We start from the raw sequence: 19770 nt of genomic DNA on the forward strand, positions 1-19770 counted from the left end.
GAAAATAAAAAATGAAATCAATGTGGTAAGTAACAAGCTTGAAAAAAATGAATTACAACATGTAGGAAGACAAAAGAACTATAGTAAGACTTCTGCTTTGAGTTTAGCAAAGAGAGAGAGAATTTATTCCACAGTTGAGCTAAGAAGCCAGAAGATAAATGAGTTCATCTATTTCCTTTTCGTGAAGCAGTCTCTCTCCTCTTCAGCTTCACAGAATGATCTGTTTTTTTATTCATTACTCTCGGTGATTGGGGTGGTGGGGTCAAGGAAGAGGATGTGTTTAAACTGAGAGGGTACCGCGTGTGTGTGTGTGTGTGTGTGTGTGTGTGTGTGTGTGTGTGTGTGTGTGTGTGTGTGTGTGTGTGTGTGTGTGTGTGTGTGTGTGTGTGTGTGTGTGTGTGTGTGTGTGTGTGTGTGTGTGTGTGTGTGTGTGTGTGTGTGTGCGTGTATTGTTAGTGGTGGAAAGTCCACACCGCTCAGCTAAACAAAAGCAATTAAGCAGGTTGAAGGGAAAGTGGTCGGATCGCTGTGATGTGTGGTTATTTATGGGCCGAGAGCCGGTGAGCTCACAGGCGGATGAATGCGGGCCAGACTGCTGACTTCACACAATGAAGGGCCTCCCAAGCAGCCTGGAGCTCTGAAGCCTATAGACTGACTGTGAGTGGCCTCACTGCTCTCCACAATGCAATTAACTGGGTGACGGAGTGTGTGAAATCGCTTCTTCAGAGCCCAGGCCTTTTGCAGGAAAGCTTCAAGCAACTCTCCTCTTTCTAGCAGAGAGCCTGTGTTTACCTGAAAGACGGTGCATTAACTAAAACTTCCCCTTTGCCAATGCTGCGACGTGTAGCATTTGCTGAATAATACATTCATGAAGCTCTAGTGCCTTGAGGACCTGTCAGCGCTGAGGCATTCTAATGAGACGTCTGTCTTGTGACAGGAAACTCTCTGGTGGTAAAGGTACTTGAATGTAAGCTGACCCAAATAGCACCAGCAGAAGTGTGACCGCGCCAAGGTTCTGTCTCTCTGTGAAGGCTGGTAGCTGGAACGCTGCTATCATCGCCACCGAGAGCACCACAGGAACCATGTAAAGAGCCTGCAATGCAACAGAAAAGACTTCATAAACACAAACAGTCTTCTGTTATATATATATATATATATATATATATATATATATATATATATATATATATATATATATATATATATATATATATATATATTATATATATATTCTAAAAGGCTGAAATCTATCAACTAATGATGAAGTACCATATCATAGAAGAAGTTGATGATCCAGTAAAAAGGTTCACTGATGCCAGAGATCTGTTGGAGTCTCTTGGAGCCTGTGTGATGTTCCTGAACCTCATAGATGACAAAGCTGGCAGTCATGATGGAATAGCCAGTGAGGACACAGAGCGCAACCAGGATGCTGACCAAACCGCCCACCCTTGAGGATACAAAAAGAAAGATTTCAATACTGAGGACCTCAAGACATGCAAGTTCAGAGTATATGACCTTGTGTCCATTTATAATAAAATATAGGAATAAAAAAAAGATTATAAATTATATATTGGTGCATTTTATAAATATATTTAGATTTTATTGTTTATTTTTTATGCTATATTTTATACATACATATAATACCGGACTAAAGTTTAGGGTTGGTCAATTTTTTACATTTTGTTAAAAAAGTATTTTATGCTCAGCAAGGTTGCATTTATTTGATCAAAGATAGTGAAAACAGTAATATTGTGAAACATTTTTGCAATTAAAAATAACTATTTTCTGTTCTCTCTCTCTATCTGTATATGTATTTAGCATTTAGTAATTTATTATTTAAATCTATATTTAAAAATGTCATTTATTCTTATGATGGCAAAGCTGAATTTTCAGCAGCCATTACTCCAGTCTTCAGTGTCACATGATCCTTCAGAAATCCTTCTAATATGCTGATTTGGTGCTCAAAAAACAATTCCTAATATTATCGATGTTAAAAACAGTTGCTACTTAATATTTTTAATCTTTTAAAAAAAACATTTTCTGACCCCAAACCTTTGAATGGTAGCACATGTTTGTTACATGCACAAATAGTTTATAATAAGACCAGAAACATGTTTTAATAAAGTAAATAGGGCTATAACTGTACATTTAATAGACATTTAATAGATTCAATAGACCTGCAAAAAACAAAAAAAAGCTGTTATTCTGCGCCAGCGGTGCAGTGAGAGCATGTCCTGCTGTTTTACCCTTACAATACAAACTGCACTTCATATTTCCAACGGTGTCACACATGAGCTTAACACTGTTCTTCAGTCAAGCCTGATGCATTTACAACGGCACCAGACACAGTGAGGAGAAAACATGAAAGCCATGAGAATTAAGATCTTTCTATCTGTGAGAATTGTGTAAGACAGAGTCAGAGACGATCAAGAGTTCAGTCTCAGCAGGACACTTCTTTTTCTAGCAGTCACCAGCTGAGCTATTGCCTTTAATGCTGACCCTTTGCGTCCCATCTCTGCTCCCAAGAACTCAAAAAAATATACAGCAAGAATGGAGGAAAAATAAGAACGAACTGATCCCAGGGAAAGACAGAAGACCCATACCACAGAGAGTTGAGCCTGAATGTGAGTTTTGAGTTTTTGAAGTATATATAAAAGACTGCTGCAAGAATGTCATAATTTTGTACGCCAACCTAGAAGTTAGAATCACCCTGGTTCCTTCAACATAAAGCCAATAGAGCTTTTCCATTGATTATTTCAGAAAATAAGCTCTGTGTCCATCAAAAGTTTGACTTCAATGTCCCAACCTCTAATTTTCCAACCAATATTTTAAGCTTTATTTAAATCTACAAGTTGGAAAGTTTGTTAGGATGGTAAGAGCGTGAGTATTAATACAACAAGGCTTTAAAAACGGACTATAGTGAGCAGATGAGTTTTCCTGCACGGAGTGATGATGTTTAATGTCCCAGACAACCATTGTGGTCCCATTTAGCCAGTAAATGCTTAAATAATTACAAGTAGGGTATGTATGTCATAGAAAAAAAGCTTGTGTTAACCACAGACCTTATTTCAGTCATTTAACTAAAACCCCATTCAAAAAACCCATTGACTGCAGGATGATGGAACTGATATTTCTGAAAATGATAAATCATTTCTGTGCTTTAGGACTCATTCCTGCAGCACTCTATTTGTACTTGAAACAACTGCCTGAGGCTGTTACCAATATGGCCGCCAAGTGCTTTGACTTGCCTTAAAAAGGGACTTTTGATACAAGTATCTGGAAAATGAATGCATTCTTTTCTGCTCTTTTCAGCTACTCACAGAATCATTTTTTATTTTGAGTAGCCAACCTATTCTTCTTCATTTTACTTGCTTTCTTTGCATGTTTTCTCCTCGGCCTAAGCCTAAGTAGCAGGCGTCAAGCCAGTCTCATCCCAGCTGTGAGACTGAAACAATTGCATTCATTTTACAGAGCGTGTCTTTTAAATTTAGGCACGGTTGAAATCGCCCACCACAGTGTTCAAAAAACAAGCATGTTTGGGTGGCGATGTTGAATCAATTAACCTCTGAACCACCTTCAGAGTAAACACACATTATATTGGGTTAGTAATCAATAAGCCAAGCTCAGGAAAAAAAATCAAAGAGGAGTAAATACAGGAGTCAAATTACATTACTTCAAGTGCTCCACTAGAATGAAAATGTCAGAGCAGTGTTTGCATATCTTATCTAAAGCCCATCATTTGCCTGATTGCTTTCTTTTCCCCACCACTGGGTCTGTGATTTGGTACCGGCCCAACTAATACGCTCAGTCTGTATTTGGTCCCACAGAGTACTTTATCAGCTTTAGCTGCCAGACAGAAGGACGGGCGCGCGCATGCCCGCGTGAGTGTGTGTGTGTGTGTGTGTGTGTGTGTGTGTGTGTGTGTGTGTGTGTGTGTGTGTGTGTGTGTGTGTGTGTGTGTGTGTGTGTGTGTGTGTGTGTGTGTGTGTGTGTGTGTGTGTGTGTGTGCGTGCGTGCTCTCACATTACATCCTCGTCTTGCACTTGGCCAGGGTAAGGGTGGCTGGATATGGAGATAGCTGTAAAGAGAGATTTTAGCACATGAGAAAATACACACTTGCTCGGGCCAACATGTGATCGGCAATCTGCTCCTCCCATGAACCTTTGCTGAATTTATGCTCTGTTTTGCCCTGAATGAGTTCACTGGCTACATTTGAATGAATGCATCCCCCCTTTCAATTATTGACTGCTAGGATTGCATTAATCTTGCCTGGAGGCGGACAGTGAATCTCAGCCAGTGGGCCAGTCTGGCAGTGTTGAAATAAGACCAGCTCTATTCCTTCATTTCAGTTCTCAGCACCTCTAATTAGCATTCAGACCACTCTGCCTTCTAGTGGGAGATAGAATAGACACACTTCCCCCTGTCTAAGGTTAGTGGTATTACAATTGTTATTGTCACTATTGTCTCTGAAGGCAAGGATAATATTTCAGCATATTGCAAAAAAAGCTTATTTTTTCCAGATAAACCCAGTAATTATAAAAATCTATATAAAAAAATAACTTGGTAGAGTTCTTTGCAGTCAGTCAAAAGGTGTTCTCCTGTCTAAGTGGGCGGTTCTTGCTCAAAATAAGGTGCACAATAATGAAACTCGGGATGCATTACACATTTGATCTGTTATACAACTTAAAAAGATTTGATATACATTACTGTTTAAAAGTTTGGGCTGGGTAAGATTTTTAATGCTTTTGAAAGGAGTCTCTTATGCTAATCAAGTCTGGATTTATTTGATCAAAAATATAGTACAAATATTAATATTGTGAAATATTATTACAAATTAAAATAACAGCATTTTTGTATTAAATATATATATATTAAATGCAAATTTTATTCCTGTGACTTTTTTCAGCATCCATTACTCCAGCCTTTAGTGGCCACATGATCCCTTCATATGCCACATGATCCTTCAGAAATCCTTTTAATATGCTGATTTGCTGCTCAAAAGCTTATTTTTTTAGGGAATAAAGTGATAAAACATTTTCAGGATTTAAAATACACACAATAATTTTTTAATTGTCTTTACGGTTCCATTTTATCAATTGAACGTATCCTTGCTGAATACAAGAACACATTAAAAAAATTGAAAAACAAAACTTTTGAACGACACCGTATGTGAATTTTTATAGATTCTAAGAGAGAACTAGAATCTACAAAATCTTACAAAGTTAAAGAGAGAGGTTTAACTAACTATATTGTTGTCGTTTCTCAGGTGGCAGACTGGATCTCAGGATGAAGTTGTTAAGGCTGTTGAGGTAGGCAGGCATGGTGTGGTGACCTTCTGGATTATACCAAATCTGTGTGAACACAAATATTAATACAATGCACCACAATTCCTCTCTAATCAAATAAAGGCTAAGGTAAATAAGGCTAAGGCTCTGTTCCAGATCTCACTGAGATGCATTGACTGCTGCCTTTTAAGGCTTTAACAGGAAAAATAACAACTAACATGTGTAAAAATGCAGTACCAGATATTAGAATGATTTCTGAAGGATCATGTGACACTGAAGACTGGAGTAATGATGTATAATTAATATATACAAATAGAAAACAATGATTTTTACTGTATTTTTGATTAAATAAATGCAGCCTTGGTGTGCATTAGAGACTTGTTTTAAAACATTACAAAATTACAATGTTTACAAACTTTTGACAGGTACTGTACATTGCTCATACAAATATTGGGTAAAAGACCATTTGTAATTAGACTTAACTACTGTATTTTGGTACTGAATTAACTTTTCTCTTGCTTCATTTGTCATCTTGAAAGTATTTTTTTCACTGAACACTGCATTCTTCACATGGGATATTGCATTCTTCACATGCAATATTGCCTTAAAATTATGCCAAAAAGCTATCTTAGAAGGCAACATAAAGATGCTGCCTACCTTTTGGAACAGCTTTCACAACAGGAGGGTGATTATGATGCATTAAAATGCTGCCTACGAGGCGGCTTACTTGGATTTGGAACAGAGCCTGTTAGCATCTACATAAACTGTTACATTGGTACAATGAGCCACTTTGCCATTGGGGCAATGTACTATAATATCACTCATCCAAATTACCTTACTAAGCGTTCTGTTAGCAGGCACATCTAACATGTCCAACTTAAGATCAATGGGAAGAGGCTTTCCAAAGTCCCAGCCTCCATATCTGAATCAAAGCACAAAACAACTAACATTAGAACGTGTAACTCCTGGTGTAACATCTTGTTCACATGTTGTACATATTTATTACATCTTCTGAATAGCTACTTATATCTGAATAAATTTGTTTAATACTTGATGAACTTTACACAGTTATTGAATTTAACTGACCCAACTCTGAACTGACTTGGCTTTTTAGAGTTGCTTTACAGCAAAATTTGAATTCGTCTCATATTTAGTGAAGTTTGCATCATTGATTCTGTTATTTACAGTGAAGCTGCTTTGAAACAATCTGTGCTGTATAAAGCGCTATAAAGGTGATTTCACAGTTACTGGGTGCAATGCGGTTGCTGGTAATTTTGACCATATTTATGCATTTGTGTACTGTAGGTCTTTTGGTTAATGCATTCTAGGGTTAAAGGAATCTCTTTTAGTATCTTTAATTGGACTCAAAGCCTGCAAATGTATATGTTCTTTCCCACATTCTTATATCAAAGCTCAATTTATTTAACAATAAATTTAGTGTTTTGAGACGCTAAAGACTTTTTCCTAATGATATACTCCTAATATCATATAATATATCATATACACTCCTAATATAATAGCATTGATTTACCTTTTTTATTGCTATTTTCGCCACCACACTGCAGCAGGGCTGTGTATTTTATTACATTTTTTTGGAAGAGCAATGTATGAATAATAAATGCTTGCCTTACTATTTTAGGTGTAATAAAGTATTTTCATGCCAGCAGCACGCTCAAGAGCTGTGTGCTATTTGACTAGGACGGAAAATGTCAGCTGGTCGGAAATGCCATTGGTAAGCTGAGATAAACCGAAGTGCTTCCACTTTAATTATTAATCAGCCTACCGGTGGTTCATAAATTCCTTAATATTCCACCTGATCATATTCTGAATTTATGACTAAGGAATTATCTTTTGAAATTAGTTTAATTCTGTGAAGCGCTATGTGTAATCAAATTCACCTGTTTCTGACGAAGTCATTGGCAGTGGCCAACAGGTAGTCCTCTATGTTGATGCCCGTCAGGTTGTAGACAATCTGGGATGATGGATTTCTACTCTGAGGTGGTTGATATCCTGATGCAGGACACGACTGAAAGTGACAGAAAAGTAAGTGATATTTTGACCAGATGCCGCGATACAGAATTAGGAAAAAATCTGAATATAACAACTTGCTCCTGTCAATTCGAGAGCAGAATTAGCCATTTCCCTGGATTAAGTTAAATTCTCCTAAAAAAGTTAAACTAAGTTGAATACTGTGGAAAAACAGCCAAAAAACTATTTTAGTTTCCATACAGAACCACACTGTTTTCATTTCATTTTTTTCAAAAATAAAAACTGATGTACGACAGTCCATAAAATGAAAGCTATTTAAAAAACTATATAACTAATTTTATAGGTGACATTTCAAAACATGAATTAATATCATATAATGTCAATGTAAATGTGTGTTGTGAATGATAACATGTTTATGTAACATTATTTCAATGATTAATTATTAAACATTCTATTACATATGAATGTTGATTTTGCATTCGCCTTGCTGCCTTGATTCAAAGTCAAAGGAACAAATTTTAAAAGGCATTCTCAAATCAATTGTGTAGGGCGCGCAACCCTGCTGTGATCAACAATCACCTTCACGCTATCAAAACACTAATGATCTTTTTATCAATATTTAAACAGTGAAAGATGCACATCATTGAGGATAAGTGATAATGTTGTTTGTGTTATGATGGTTATGCTCTGTTTGACCCACCTGCACTTGGTTGCTGCACTTGCAGGTGGTAAATGTAGCAGAGCTGTTGCCTCCGGAGATCCAGGTCTGAGTTCCTGCAGGAGGTCTCTCTTTGCAAACCCTGTAAAAAAAAAAAAAAAAAATGTAAACAAAAAGAAGAAAACAATAGTCTACATGCAAGAACCACTTCAAACTGTGTAATGGTTATTTTGAAGGTATCAGTGATAAAGTCTGTTTGATAAAGGGGAAATCAATCCTACAAACAGGAAATGCATGAGTAATGCAAATGATCACTGGGTGAATTTTACAAAAACGTGCAAGTGAGGTTCTTCTCAGAGATTTACGCCCCTATACGCATTATTATAAGCTCTTACAGAAAGAATTACGAAAGACAGAGCTTTCAGATGTATGGGTGAAAGAGAAATGGAAAAACAGAGACCAAGAAAGCAAGAGAGTGTTATGAGCATGTTACAAAGAGAGGACAAAAGAGTAAGAAGAGAAGAGATGGGAAAATAGCGTGATAAAAAACAGTTATAGAAAACTAAGTGGCACATTAGTGTGATGAAATTGACCAGGAACACGAGCAGACCCGCTGATACAAGCAGACAGAGTATCAGAGTCCCAGGGCTCTCAGCAAAGTAGATGGCGACCAGAGCTTAAGAACAGACCTGCGAAGATCAGAGAGGCTAAAATCATAGCCGGCAAAAATGAAAGCCATTTGCAGTGGCCAGGTGAGCTGATGGTGTGATATGTAATCACTCATGGCTTATAGCGGCTTGCAGTCTGATTACTGAGCTCACAGTTCTGAACAGCACCGCAGATCACTAAGACATACGGATGATTACTTACGAATCTGTGGGGTCTCTCATGCAGACGTGGTCAATGCCTGGATAGGACATCATGGTATCTACAAGACTGCTGGTGTTGGGATTCTGATTCCTTTGGAGACAATGTGCAATGGCAATGTTTAAGGATGTGCAAAATATTTAATATTTTCACTATATATTTTATATTACTTTGGAGGCAATAGAAAAAATTACCAACAATGGGAATACAGCAATAATGTGCTTTTATTTGCCCATGAAGTTTTTGCTTCAGCTAAAGTGGCAATTGGCTAGTTGTACGCCAGTGAGTGACCTGACCCATAAGTATGAGAGGTGTTTTAAAAGCATCTCTGTCATAACCTTCATTAAATGCCAACAGAGTGAGGAAGTTAAAATAATTTCAGGGAATCAGTTATTTTGAATCAGTCAATGAATGATTCGTAAGCATAATTACTCAAAAATGTTCATGCAAGTTTTTGTGAGGCATTTTGCATCCTTTTAAAGGTTGTAGTAAAACATATATGGAGGTAAATGCTGATGTTTATTATGTATTTTCATAAATAAAAATTATATATTTATAGTTTATACTCATTTTGTGGGGGGAAAACACTAAGGTGAAAAAAGCCTTGCTAAAAAAAAGGATGCTACATTTACATTTCGAAAAATCACCCCTTCTGGGCAATTTCAGAGTTAAATAAATAAATAAATAAATAAAAGGATAGCCAGTCATAATCATAAAATATGTTTTGTATATTTTCAATAATGACCAGATGACAGTACATTATCCCATACTGTCATACACTCACCTAAAGGATTATTAGGAACACCATACTAATACTGTGTTTGACCCCCTTTCGCCTTCAGAACTTTCTTAATTCTACTTGGCATTGATTCAACAAGGTGCTGAAAGCTTTCTTTAGAAATGTTGGCCCATATTGATAGCATAGCATCTTGCAGTTGATGGAGATTTGTGGGATGCACATCCAGGGCACGAAGCTCCCGTTCCACCACATCCCAAAAATGCTCTATTGGGTTGAGATCTGGTGACTATTGGGGCCATTTTAGTACAGAGAAACTCATTGTCATGTTGAAGAAACCAATTTGAAATGATTCAAGCTTTGTGACATGGTGCTTTATTCTGCTGAAAGTAGCCATCAGAGGATGGGTACATGGTGGCCATAAAGGGATGGACATGGTCAGAAACAATGCTCAGGTAGGCCGTGGCATTTAAACAATGCCCAAGTGGCACTAAGGGGCCTAAAGTGTGCCAAGAAAACATCCCCCACACCATTACACCAGCACCACCAGCCTGCACAGTGGTAACAAGGCATGATGGATCCATGTTCTCATTCTGTTTACGCCAAATTCTGACTCTACCATCTGAATGTCTCAACAGAAATCGAGACTCCTCAGACCAGGCAACATTTTTCCAGTCTTCAACTGTCCGATTTTGGTGAGCTCTTGCAAATTGGAGATGAGTGGTACCCGGTGGGGTCTTCTGGTGTTGTAGCCCATCCGCCTCAAGGTTGTGCGTGTTGTGGCTTCACAAATGCTTTGCTGCATACCTCGGTTGAAACGAGTGGTTATTTCAGTCAAAGTTGCTCTTCTATCAGCTTGAATCAGTCAGCCCATTCTCCTCTGACCTCTAGCATCAACAAGGCATTTTCGCCCACAGGACTGCCACATACTGGATGTTTTTCCCTTTTCACAACATTGTTTGTAAACCCTAGAAATGGTTGTGCCTGAAAATCCCAGTAACTGAGCAGATTGTGAAATACTCAGACCGGCCCGTCTGGCAACAACAACCATGCCACGCTCAAAATTGCTTAAATCAACTTTCTTTCTTTGGTTGATTAGATAATTGCATTAATGAGAAATTGAACAGGTGTTCCTAATAATCCTTTAGGTGAGTGTATATATAGCTATTACCCAGTCATTAACAACATTATCATTTTCTATTATCATCATCACCAGTATCTTAGAAGATCAGCAAATTCTAAACTTGAATATATAAATTTGAATAGAGTTCATGTAGCTCAAAAAACAGAGCATTGCTCTAGTAATAGTAATGGTTTCAATACCCGGAGGATTCATACACTTTGAATGCAATTTAAGTTACTATGGACAAAAGTGTTGGCAAATGGCATAAATGTAAATGAATAGATTATTAATCTTAAAAACAAGTTAATTATCTGAAGTTGAGCAGTACCCATATTTTCTAACTGAAATCAGAGCTACTTTTGAATCACAAGCAAGTTACACAACAGAGCGAGTCTAACCTGAAGAAGGCATACTGTTCATCAACGTGGTACAGAGCAGGAGAGAGCACAATCTTAGGAAAGTGCTGAAGATCACTCTTGATGGAGCCCAGGCCCATGGCAGCAATCACAAAGAATACGGGTAGCAACACCTGGGAGAACAGCCCCTTCCAGTCCCTCCTGGAGTGATGCATGCGTTTCAGCAACATGGCCATCACCCGCTGTGCAGTCAAAGCAAGCCCACTCACGGTTGAGGTCCCAGTGAGGCCTTTAAAAGAGAAGAAGAGAGTATGCCACATGATATAGAGCCAATCATCTCAACCGCTTCAAACCAGGTAAATTCTGAAGATGAGCTTTCAAAGTTAAAAGCAGTCAAAGGGTAACTGGGAAAGTACAGGCACTAATGCTGGAAGAAACTAATAGTCCTAAAAGACCACTTACTGGCATTCTCTCCAAGGTGTATGCTGCTTATGTCGTCAGGAATGCTGTCTCTTGAAGCACACATGTCATTCACTATTACAGACTCTGATACAGAGAAGGTGTCACTTTCTCTAGGCTCCATCTCATCTCGAGTCAACTGCAGGAACACCTGAGAGAAAACACAATCTTTTTGAGTGCACATCGACTTCCATAGTATGAGAGAGAAAAAAACTTTGGAAGTCAATGGGGACCAGCAACTGTTTGGTAACCAATATTCTTCAAAATATATTATTTTGTGTTCAAAGAAACTCATCATCAATTAGTTGTTCTAAACCTGTATTCGTAAATAATGACAGAATTTTTATTTTTGGGTGAACTATCCCTTTAAAATGCTTGGCAACCCCGGCTGGAAGCTGTGACCCTCATGTTAGGAAACCATATCCCATTGAGTGGTCTCATCTCCCACCATAGCTAAGATGACTAAAAATAGTAGCCTACATAAATCTTATGCATTTACACATGGATTGATTACCTCTAAAATTTGAATTTCATTTCAATAACTCAATATCTCCCAGCTCATTGTAGGATCTTTGATTCTGAAATGTAAAATGTGAAGCTTGCACTGTATGCGCCAAGAATCCCAGGGAACCTAGTGTGGTTCAGCTTTCTTTAATAATCTTGGGCTGAACTGTTTGAGGCTTTGAAGGTTTCTGGACTGGCTGTCTGAACCCCAGTGGCAGTGGCTCAGTCCATAATTCAATCTTGCACCTGGGGTCTTCATCTGATAATTACCTCTTCCAAGGTGGTGTCGGAAATGCCGTAGCAGCCCAGCTGAAGCTTGTCCAGGTTCTGATCCAGATCGGTGAGAAGAGACTGGTACGCTGCTGCGTTCTGAGTGGTGTAAGGTGGGAGGGCATAGACCAAATCGCCCACCTCTCCCTCCTTCCGTTGAGCGTCAGGCAGGTAGGTTTGAATGAAATCCCTGATTTCTTCAATGTCAAAATTTTCTTTTGAATCAGGAGTCTGAACCTGAACCAAAACCATAAAAATGCATGTTGGCATGACAAATTTTAAAATATAAATCCTGGAAAACCAGTATCATATTTTACTACAGTAATATGATGATACATGAATACGATAATCATTATATACCATTGTATACAGTATATAAACTACCTTTCAAAAGTTTCAAATAGATATTTTATAATGATACTTTTATTCCGCAAGGGTGCAGTAAATTGATCAAAAGTGACCGTTAAGACATTACTAATGTTCCAAAAGATTTCGATTTCAAATAAATAATGCTCTTTTGAAAGTTATACTCAAAGAATCCTGAGTTGTATCATGGTTTCTACAAAATTATTAAGCAGCACAACAGCTTTCTTGAGCACCAGATCAGCATATTAGAATTATTTCTGAAGGATCATGTGACACTGAAGACTGGAGTATTGATGCTAAAAATTCAGCTTTGCCATCACAAGAATAAATTACATTTTTAAATAGAAAAGATAATTTATTACAATGATCTTTCACAATATTATTGTTTTAACTATTTTTTGATCAAATAAATGTCTGGGTGAGCATAAATGACTTAAACCAAAACATTTATAAAAAAAAATCTTACTGACTTTTTGAACAGTTGTGTATCAATGTACCTTGGTACTTTTTGAGAGAATTAACTCAAGTAAGAAGTGAATGACATTTTCCATAGGATGTACCTTCTTTGTGAGGGTGAGGTTGTAGCCTTTAGCCAGCTTGTCTTTAAGGTAGAAGGGTGAACCACAGCATTTGAGGCCTCCGCGCTCCAGGAAGGCGATGCGGTCACTGAGAACTTCAGCCTCATCCAGGTGATGGCTGGAAAGAATGATGGTGCGTTCTGGACAGTTAAACAAAACGAACACAGAGGCATGTCAAATCAAAGAAATTAAAGAGAGAGAGAGAGAGAGAGAGAGAGAGAGAGAGAGAGAGAGAGAGAGAGAGAGAGAGAGAGAGAGAGAGAGAGAGAGAGACAGAGAGAGAGAGAGATTCTGAACAAAGAGCTGATGAACAAAGATAAACCAGGAGAATCTGACATGACCCTCTTTTACGGTCTTAAATCCTTGCTCGAGATAAATTCGCTAACTGTCTCCGAGGAAGATAATTAAACATCAGAAGGAGCATGACGGATAACAATCAGTCGTTACTACATCTGCGTCTGGATTTTTCCCTGTCTGGATTTGACTGCACGCACCTTGAGAAAATCCATTCAAGCCTAATTAAATCCTAAACCAAGTGTCAGATACCCGATAAGAACAAAGCCCTTTGGGGAGTTTGCTTCAGGTACAAGCCAGGAGATTACTTTCACCCTGGTCTAAATTGCAGAGGGATTTCACCTTGCTTGTGCTGAAGGACAATGTCCCAGATGCTGCGTCGCGAACAGGGATCCACCCCGGTGGTCGGCTCATCTAGCACCACCAGCCGCGAGCCTCCAATGAAGGCAATGGAGATGGATAACTTCCTCTTCATACCTCCTGACAGGGTACCGACACGCTTGTGGCGGTGGGCGTGCATGTCTGTTTCCATTAGGATTCTAAGACAGGAAAAAGAGGGACCAAGTTAATGCAAATTTTTCATTTAGCGGATACTCTTATCTATAGTGATCTGAGGTAAATTGCCTTGCTCAAGGGAACAGTGTGTGAACCAGTAAACTTTTACCAACCATTAACCACTAAGTCAGAGCATTCCCAGGTTAAGGTGCTTTTTGTTTGAAACAGTTATGGTAACTAAAACTAAATTGAAATAAAGCTGTAATAAAATAAAATATAAAAAATTTATTTAAAAAATTAAATACAAAGATTAATAACTTCTCATTTTTAGAGCACTAAAAGAATTAAGCACTAAAATTAATAAATGGAAATAAATAAACATAAAACTGAACTAAAAACAAAATAAAAATTAAACCTAAATAAGTATATTTTAAAAAAAAGAAAAAAATGACAAAAGCATATAACAAAATTACTAAATAGTAAAGTAAACTTTAAATGAAAACTGAAAATATTAAAATAAAAGCCAATTAAAAATATTAATAAAAACAATATTATATAAATAATACTAAAATAACACTGCTCTAAAAATATGTATACATTTTATACAATTTCAAGTTAATGAATATACAGATATTTTTCATGGAAAACAAATTTATGATTTATGACTTTTTTGTATCTTGATATTTTGTTAAACGCTGCTGTTTATGTTTTTGTTATATTTAGAATGAACATTATTTTCATATTTAAAATTTTTCATCATTCATTATATAGTAGCTTCTAGTGTGGGAAGCTACAATTTTAAAGTAGCTTCTCCAACACAATTAAGGGCACATTAGATCCCTACATGCCAAATGAGTCAAAATAACAAATGGCTCCCAGATAAAGTATAATCTTTCTCAGGAAATGTTAGAGAACAAAATAATACTGAGAGACAAGTGTTGAAACGTACCTGTGCACTTGTTCGTTCACTTCCTGTTTGGTCAAGTTGGGAGCTTTGATCTGAGCGTATAGCAACAGATGTTCCTTAGTGGTAAGGTGGTCGAACAGGACATCATACTGCATGCACACGCCCATCTCTTTACGCACATCATCTATGGACAGCTGCATATCCTTCCCATAAACCTCAATAGTGCCACTGGTGGGTGAAAACAACCCCGTCAGAAGTGACCTGAAACATAGAAAATACAGAAGTACAGTTCAATCGAATGAAAATGGACTATTTTATCTAAAATTCATGTGGACTACGTATTTGTATGCTTATTAGAATATTAAATCATTATCTTAGCAATTACAGCATTATTTAAATATAAAATAGACTGTTATGCTCTTACATAGTGGTTGTTTTTCCAGCTCCATTGTGACCCAGCAGAGAGGTGATATGTCCCTCATAGAAAGAAAGGTTCAGGTTGTCTACAGCATGCCGGCCTCCGTAGGTCTTTGTCAGGCCATACAATGACACTCCAACAGGCAATCCTGAGAAGTCTTCTTCTCCATTACTCGCCAAGCTACTTTTACCTAACACAGATAAAGAGAAACAAAGATGTTAAAATACTGTGCAGAAATTTAAAAGATTAAGACCTTGGATACTGGAAAATTGGCAACTAAAAATTCAGATTTGCCATCACAGGGAAAAAAACGAAATTTTCAAATAAATTAAAATAGAAAACAATTTTTAAAATGTAATAATATTTCACAATATTAGTTTTACCGTATTTTTGATCAAATAAATGCAGCCTTGATGAGCATAATAGGTTTCTTTCAAAGATTTTACAGCCCTCAAACTTTTGAACGGTAGTGTAGATAATGTACTGACTGAGGTCTTATTATTTTGTAATAATGACCAGCTGACTGTATATATTACCCTGCTACTTACACAGTTACTAAAACAAATAAATAAACAGATATTAAAATAGTAGTCATTGAAGCATTTAATTTCTTTGTGAAATTCTTCAATTATCTTTCCCTTAAATCGGCTTACTTGTTTTACAAAAAGAAAAATAGTCGAACAGCACAAAACAGAAAGACATTTTTGTTTTCTGAACTAGCTAACATTTTTTGTTGCAATATAGCATGTCTTCCTCTGTCTCTCATTTCACTCCTTTTTTAATACCAGTGAAAGTTAATTGGTGCATCCGATTACAAACAAGCATACAGATTAGCACTCATGCAAAAGGTCTTTACCGCTCAATGCTGCTATAGACCAATCAGAATCAAGCATTCCAAATCAGTGTGTAATAATGTACCTTTGCTCTTGTCAGGGCTATTTTGCTCCTGAATCATGTTGGTGAACAGAAGCCCTCTGCCTATTTTCTTTGGCGCTCTGCAACAGCAGCTGAACATATCTGCCCAGAAGGATCGTGTCACAGGGAAGTACCATGGAACACCAATCCCATACTTTCCTGATTGAGAGAAAAATACACTGGATTACAACCATAATATTGTAATATTCACTTGTAAAATAAATATTGTTTATATATAAACCACACAAAAAAATGGTGAAGTTTCTCAATTGAGCAGCTCACACATACCCGGGAAGACCATGCGGATGTAAATCCCAATGATAAAATATACTACTGAGTCAATCAACAGCAACCAGCAGAGCCAACCGAAGGAGGAAGTGTCACCAGCCAGAGGAGAGATATACATGTTGCTCCACTGGATGCCTGAGGTGTAAATACACAATACATTCAGTCAATGTAATTATCCCAAACAAAAACTAATTACAGAGAGTCTGAGGGTTTGTGCCGACTTACCTTCCTCCTGTTGTTCATAGCGGGAGATATACTGACTGGCATAACTGAAGCATGTCGGAGAAAAGAGACTCTGTGAACCAAAAACAAACACAGTCAGACAGATTTATACTACAGCTTTCATTCGAACATTCTGTCATTATTTACTCTCCAACAGGTCATCTCAAACCTTACTTTCTTACAAAACGTGAGCTGTTAAGGACTGCGACACTATCCGAAAAAAATTAAAACTCATACTGGTTTGGAAAACCATGAGAGTAAATAATGACAGAATTAAAAACAAATTGGGGGTCTTTATGTTTATGATTATTTTGTGATTAATCTCATATTTAATAAAACAGCACTTTAACCTCACCTCACTTGAACAAAAACAGATCAAAATGCATAGAAAATGGCAACATGGAAATTCAAGTCTGCAATAACTCAACAAAACAACTTTATAACCCCACACTTCATTGACATCATATTACATGTAAAGTTGTTTTTTGCAGCAGCCTGTGCATTATTCTTCTGCTGGTGTTCGCATTAACATTTCTATGAATTATGCGGTTTCACATTTGTGGGTGATATTTCACTTGTGGAGGTTGCTATGATAATTAAATTCACCAAACAAAGAATGCAAATGACTTTTGTTAAATGTCCTGCCTGGCTTTGATTTATAAATAAATTATCCATAAAGAATTCTTTCCTCAGTTGTGTGTGTGCTAACAAACATACTAAATAGTGTATAAATATAAAAATGCAAAAAGGTCCCAACCATGATAGAATGGTGTTTTAGAAATAACAAAGAACAGAATGAAATTTATAATGTTAAACTGAATGCCTGAAAAAAGCTGCATTCATTTTATATAATTAATCTCATGCGTTAATGAGAACTTTGAAAGCCCTTTTGCATATCTCAAAATGTAACTGTGCAATGATGTTAAATTGCAAACCAATTTAAATGCCGTACAGACCAGAGCGCTCTTCACAGAGAAGGAAAGATTGTCCTCCAAGTGGATCAGCACGATGAAGGGGAAGAAGCAGATGATATAGATAAGGCTGCCGCTCAGCCCGGCGATGTTGGTCTTATCGAAGAAGGAGCTGACCAGGAAGCTGATTGCAAGGACGCTGAAGCCGTAGTCACAAAGGTAGAGGAAGAGCACAAAGCCATCGCTGCGTGGAAGGATGCCGCCAGCTTTCAAAATGATGGTGAGAATGATGATGGTCACAAGCAAGAACACAGCACTCTCTATGAACCAGGCAAAGAAGTGGCTGATGGGATTGACCCCCATCATTTTCATGTACTGTGGGATAAGCGAAAAAGTGTTTAGAGACCTATTCAAAGCTTGTTGGAACCGACTAGGGAAAAATATGTTTGGTTCCATACCTCATGAAGTCGTAGTTCTCTCTCGTGGACCAGTTTCTTCACAAAGTTGGCAATAAACAGCACCCAGGAAATCATGAGTGCCATTGGGAAGGCAAAAGCGATGCTGTTGAGATAACTGGGGAAGAGAACGATTTGAGATTAGCAGGTGGAGGCTATATTTGTTATCCTTAACTGTATCACTTCAAATGTTTAAGGAAAAGAAACTGACAAGGTGACTGACTTGTTTTGTAATTAAGAGACTAAATTGATGGCCCAAAGTGTTAATCTTCTGCAATTAATTCAGACATTAATTTGGTATGTAATGTATTGGTTTTTGTAAGATTACGTTTTGTAAGATTCTTTTTTTTTTAGATTAAACATTACAAATCTTTCACGGATTTGCATCGTCTGATTTTGAATAGGAACATTCAAACAGTGATGATGTCATAATAATATTTGCATACTGACTAGCCATTTATCCAAAATCTCTTCCATTTTAGCCTTTTTTCACATTTACCTTTGTACAGTGAAATTAATGTAATAATCAGAACTCTCATCATGAGCACAAAACAAAGTTAACTAGCAATTTCAAAGTTTTTTGTCTTCCCCATGCCATCTCTAAACAATTTTCCAAATGATAACATAGTTTATTATTATGCTGATTAATAATGCTAAATGTATGGGGAAAACAAAACGTCTGAAGGAGCAACATGTTTACTTGTCCCAAACCTGGTTTAGTTAAACGGTCAGTCATCTGTATGACAGATTAAAATAATTGTATTTGCTGCATTCTCGTTTTCTGCAGCGTTTTAGCAAAAGTACCTATTTTGCTACTCACGGTGTTTCAGCTATTGTTAAAATAATCTTGCCATCTGCAGCTCTTAATGTGGTGCTTTACGTCTTAAGTGTAAATGTTAAAATTATTTTTCTAGTTTTTTAATAAACAAAAACAACACCAGCATCTGTTTAGCCACCTTAGCATTTCAAAATAATTGTATGGGATGTCATTGTGATGTTATTTATATTGATTCTCCAGCCAGCAGAAAATACAGTGCCATGACAACAGCTCTGATCCAGCACTTCATCTACACAAAACCAAAGCCAAACCTAAGCTTACCTAAACCCTACACAACTGTTTTGCTGTTGCAAGCAGTACAGTTTCAAGTAGCAAATGCAAATCTAGTATTTCTATGAAATACAAGAGAACATTCGTCTTACTAGAGTTTTTTTTCTAATAAACAAAACGAAGCAGGTTTTCAGTGTTTGTGTAAAACTGTTGATTATTTGTACAGACGTCACATCTTAGGTGAGCATCTCAGTCCTTATATGAGACGCTCAGTGTGTATGTGGGGTTTGTGCTTGTGAGACATTTACTCGTCCTTGTAGTAGCAGGGATAAGGGAACGCCTGCATCTGGACCGCTGGCCCATCCATGGCTTTACCCGTCTGCAATTCGATGATGGCTCTCTCGATGCTCTCCTGCAGGAACACAAAGCCTCGGCTGTACCGCTGGGTCTTTGTTGACGAGATGAAGGCATCTTTCACCCAGAAGGGATTTCGCGAACGGTCGGTGCGCATGACATTCTCGATGTTCATGCGGATGGTGTAGTCGATGTTCGGGGGCAGGCTGTTGGAGTTCTCCTCGGGAAGTTTCAAAAGGATGCCTGTGAAGATGAGCAAAACTCATGTGTAT

General features: G+C 37.4%; 1 protein-coding gene across 1 annotated transcript in view; it reads right to left on the reverse strand.

Moving 5' to 3' along the window:
* Positions 1–19770, reverse strand: part of abca12 (ATP-binding cassette, sub-family A (ABC1), member 12) — a 90272-nt gene that overhangs the window by 14970 nt on the left and 55532 nt on the right. Inside the window, exons 43-63 of the mRNA XM_077215687.1 lie at positions 19453–19741; positions 18100–18214; positions 17687–18016; positions 16734–16803; positions 16509–16643; positions 16224–16379; positions 15312–15495; positions 14930–15148; positions 13828–14024; positions 13174–13331; positions 12248–12484; positions 11477–11624; positions 11057–11303; positions 8803–8892; positions 7975–8074; positions 7184–7311; positions 6120–6207; positions 5246–5351; positions 4024–4078; positions 1270–1447; positions 978–1093 (exon numbers count right to left, since the gene is read on the reverse strand). Coding sequence (XP_077071802.1) covers positions 978–1093; positions 1270–1447; positions 4024–4078; positions 5246–5351; positions 6120–6207; positions 7184–7311; positions 7975–8074; positions 8803–8892; positions 11057–11303; positions 11477–11624; positions 12248–12484; positions 13174–13331; positions 13828–14024; positions 14930–15148; positions 15312–15495; positions 16224–16379; positions 16509–16643; positions 16734–16803; positions 17687–18016; positions 18100–18214; positions 19453–19741 — 3346 coding nt within the window. The remainder of the gene's footprint in view (positions 1–977; positions 1094–1269; positions 1448–4023; positions 4079–5245; positions 5352–6119; positions 6208–7183; positions 7312–7974; positions 8075–8802; positions 8893–11056; positions 11304–11476; positions 11625–12247; positions 12485–13173; positions 13332–13827; positions 14025–14929; positions 15149–15311; positions 15496–16223; positions 16380–16508; positions 16644–16733; positions 16804–17686; positions 18017–18099; positions 18215–19452; positions 19742–19770) is intronic.

The sequence above is a fragment of the Siphateles boraxobius genome, unplaced genomic scaffold, assembly GCF_051911475.1.
Source record: "Siphateles boraxobius isolate OS27281-9 unplaced genomic scaffold, OSU_SipBor_1 7, whole genome shotgun sequence".
Lineage (NCBI taxonomy): Eukaryota > Metazoa > Chordata > Actinopteri > Cypriniformes > Leuciscidae > Siphateles > Siphateles boraxobius.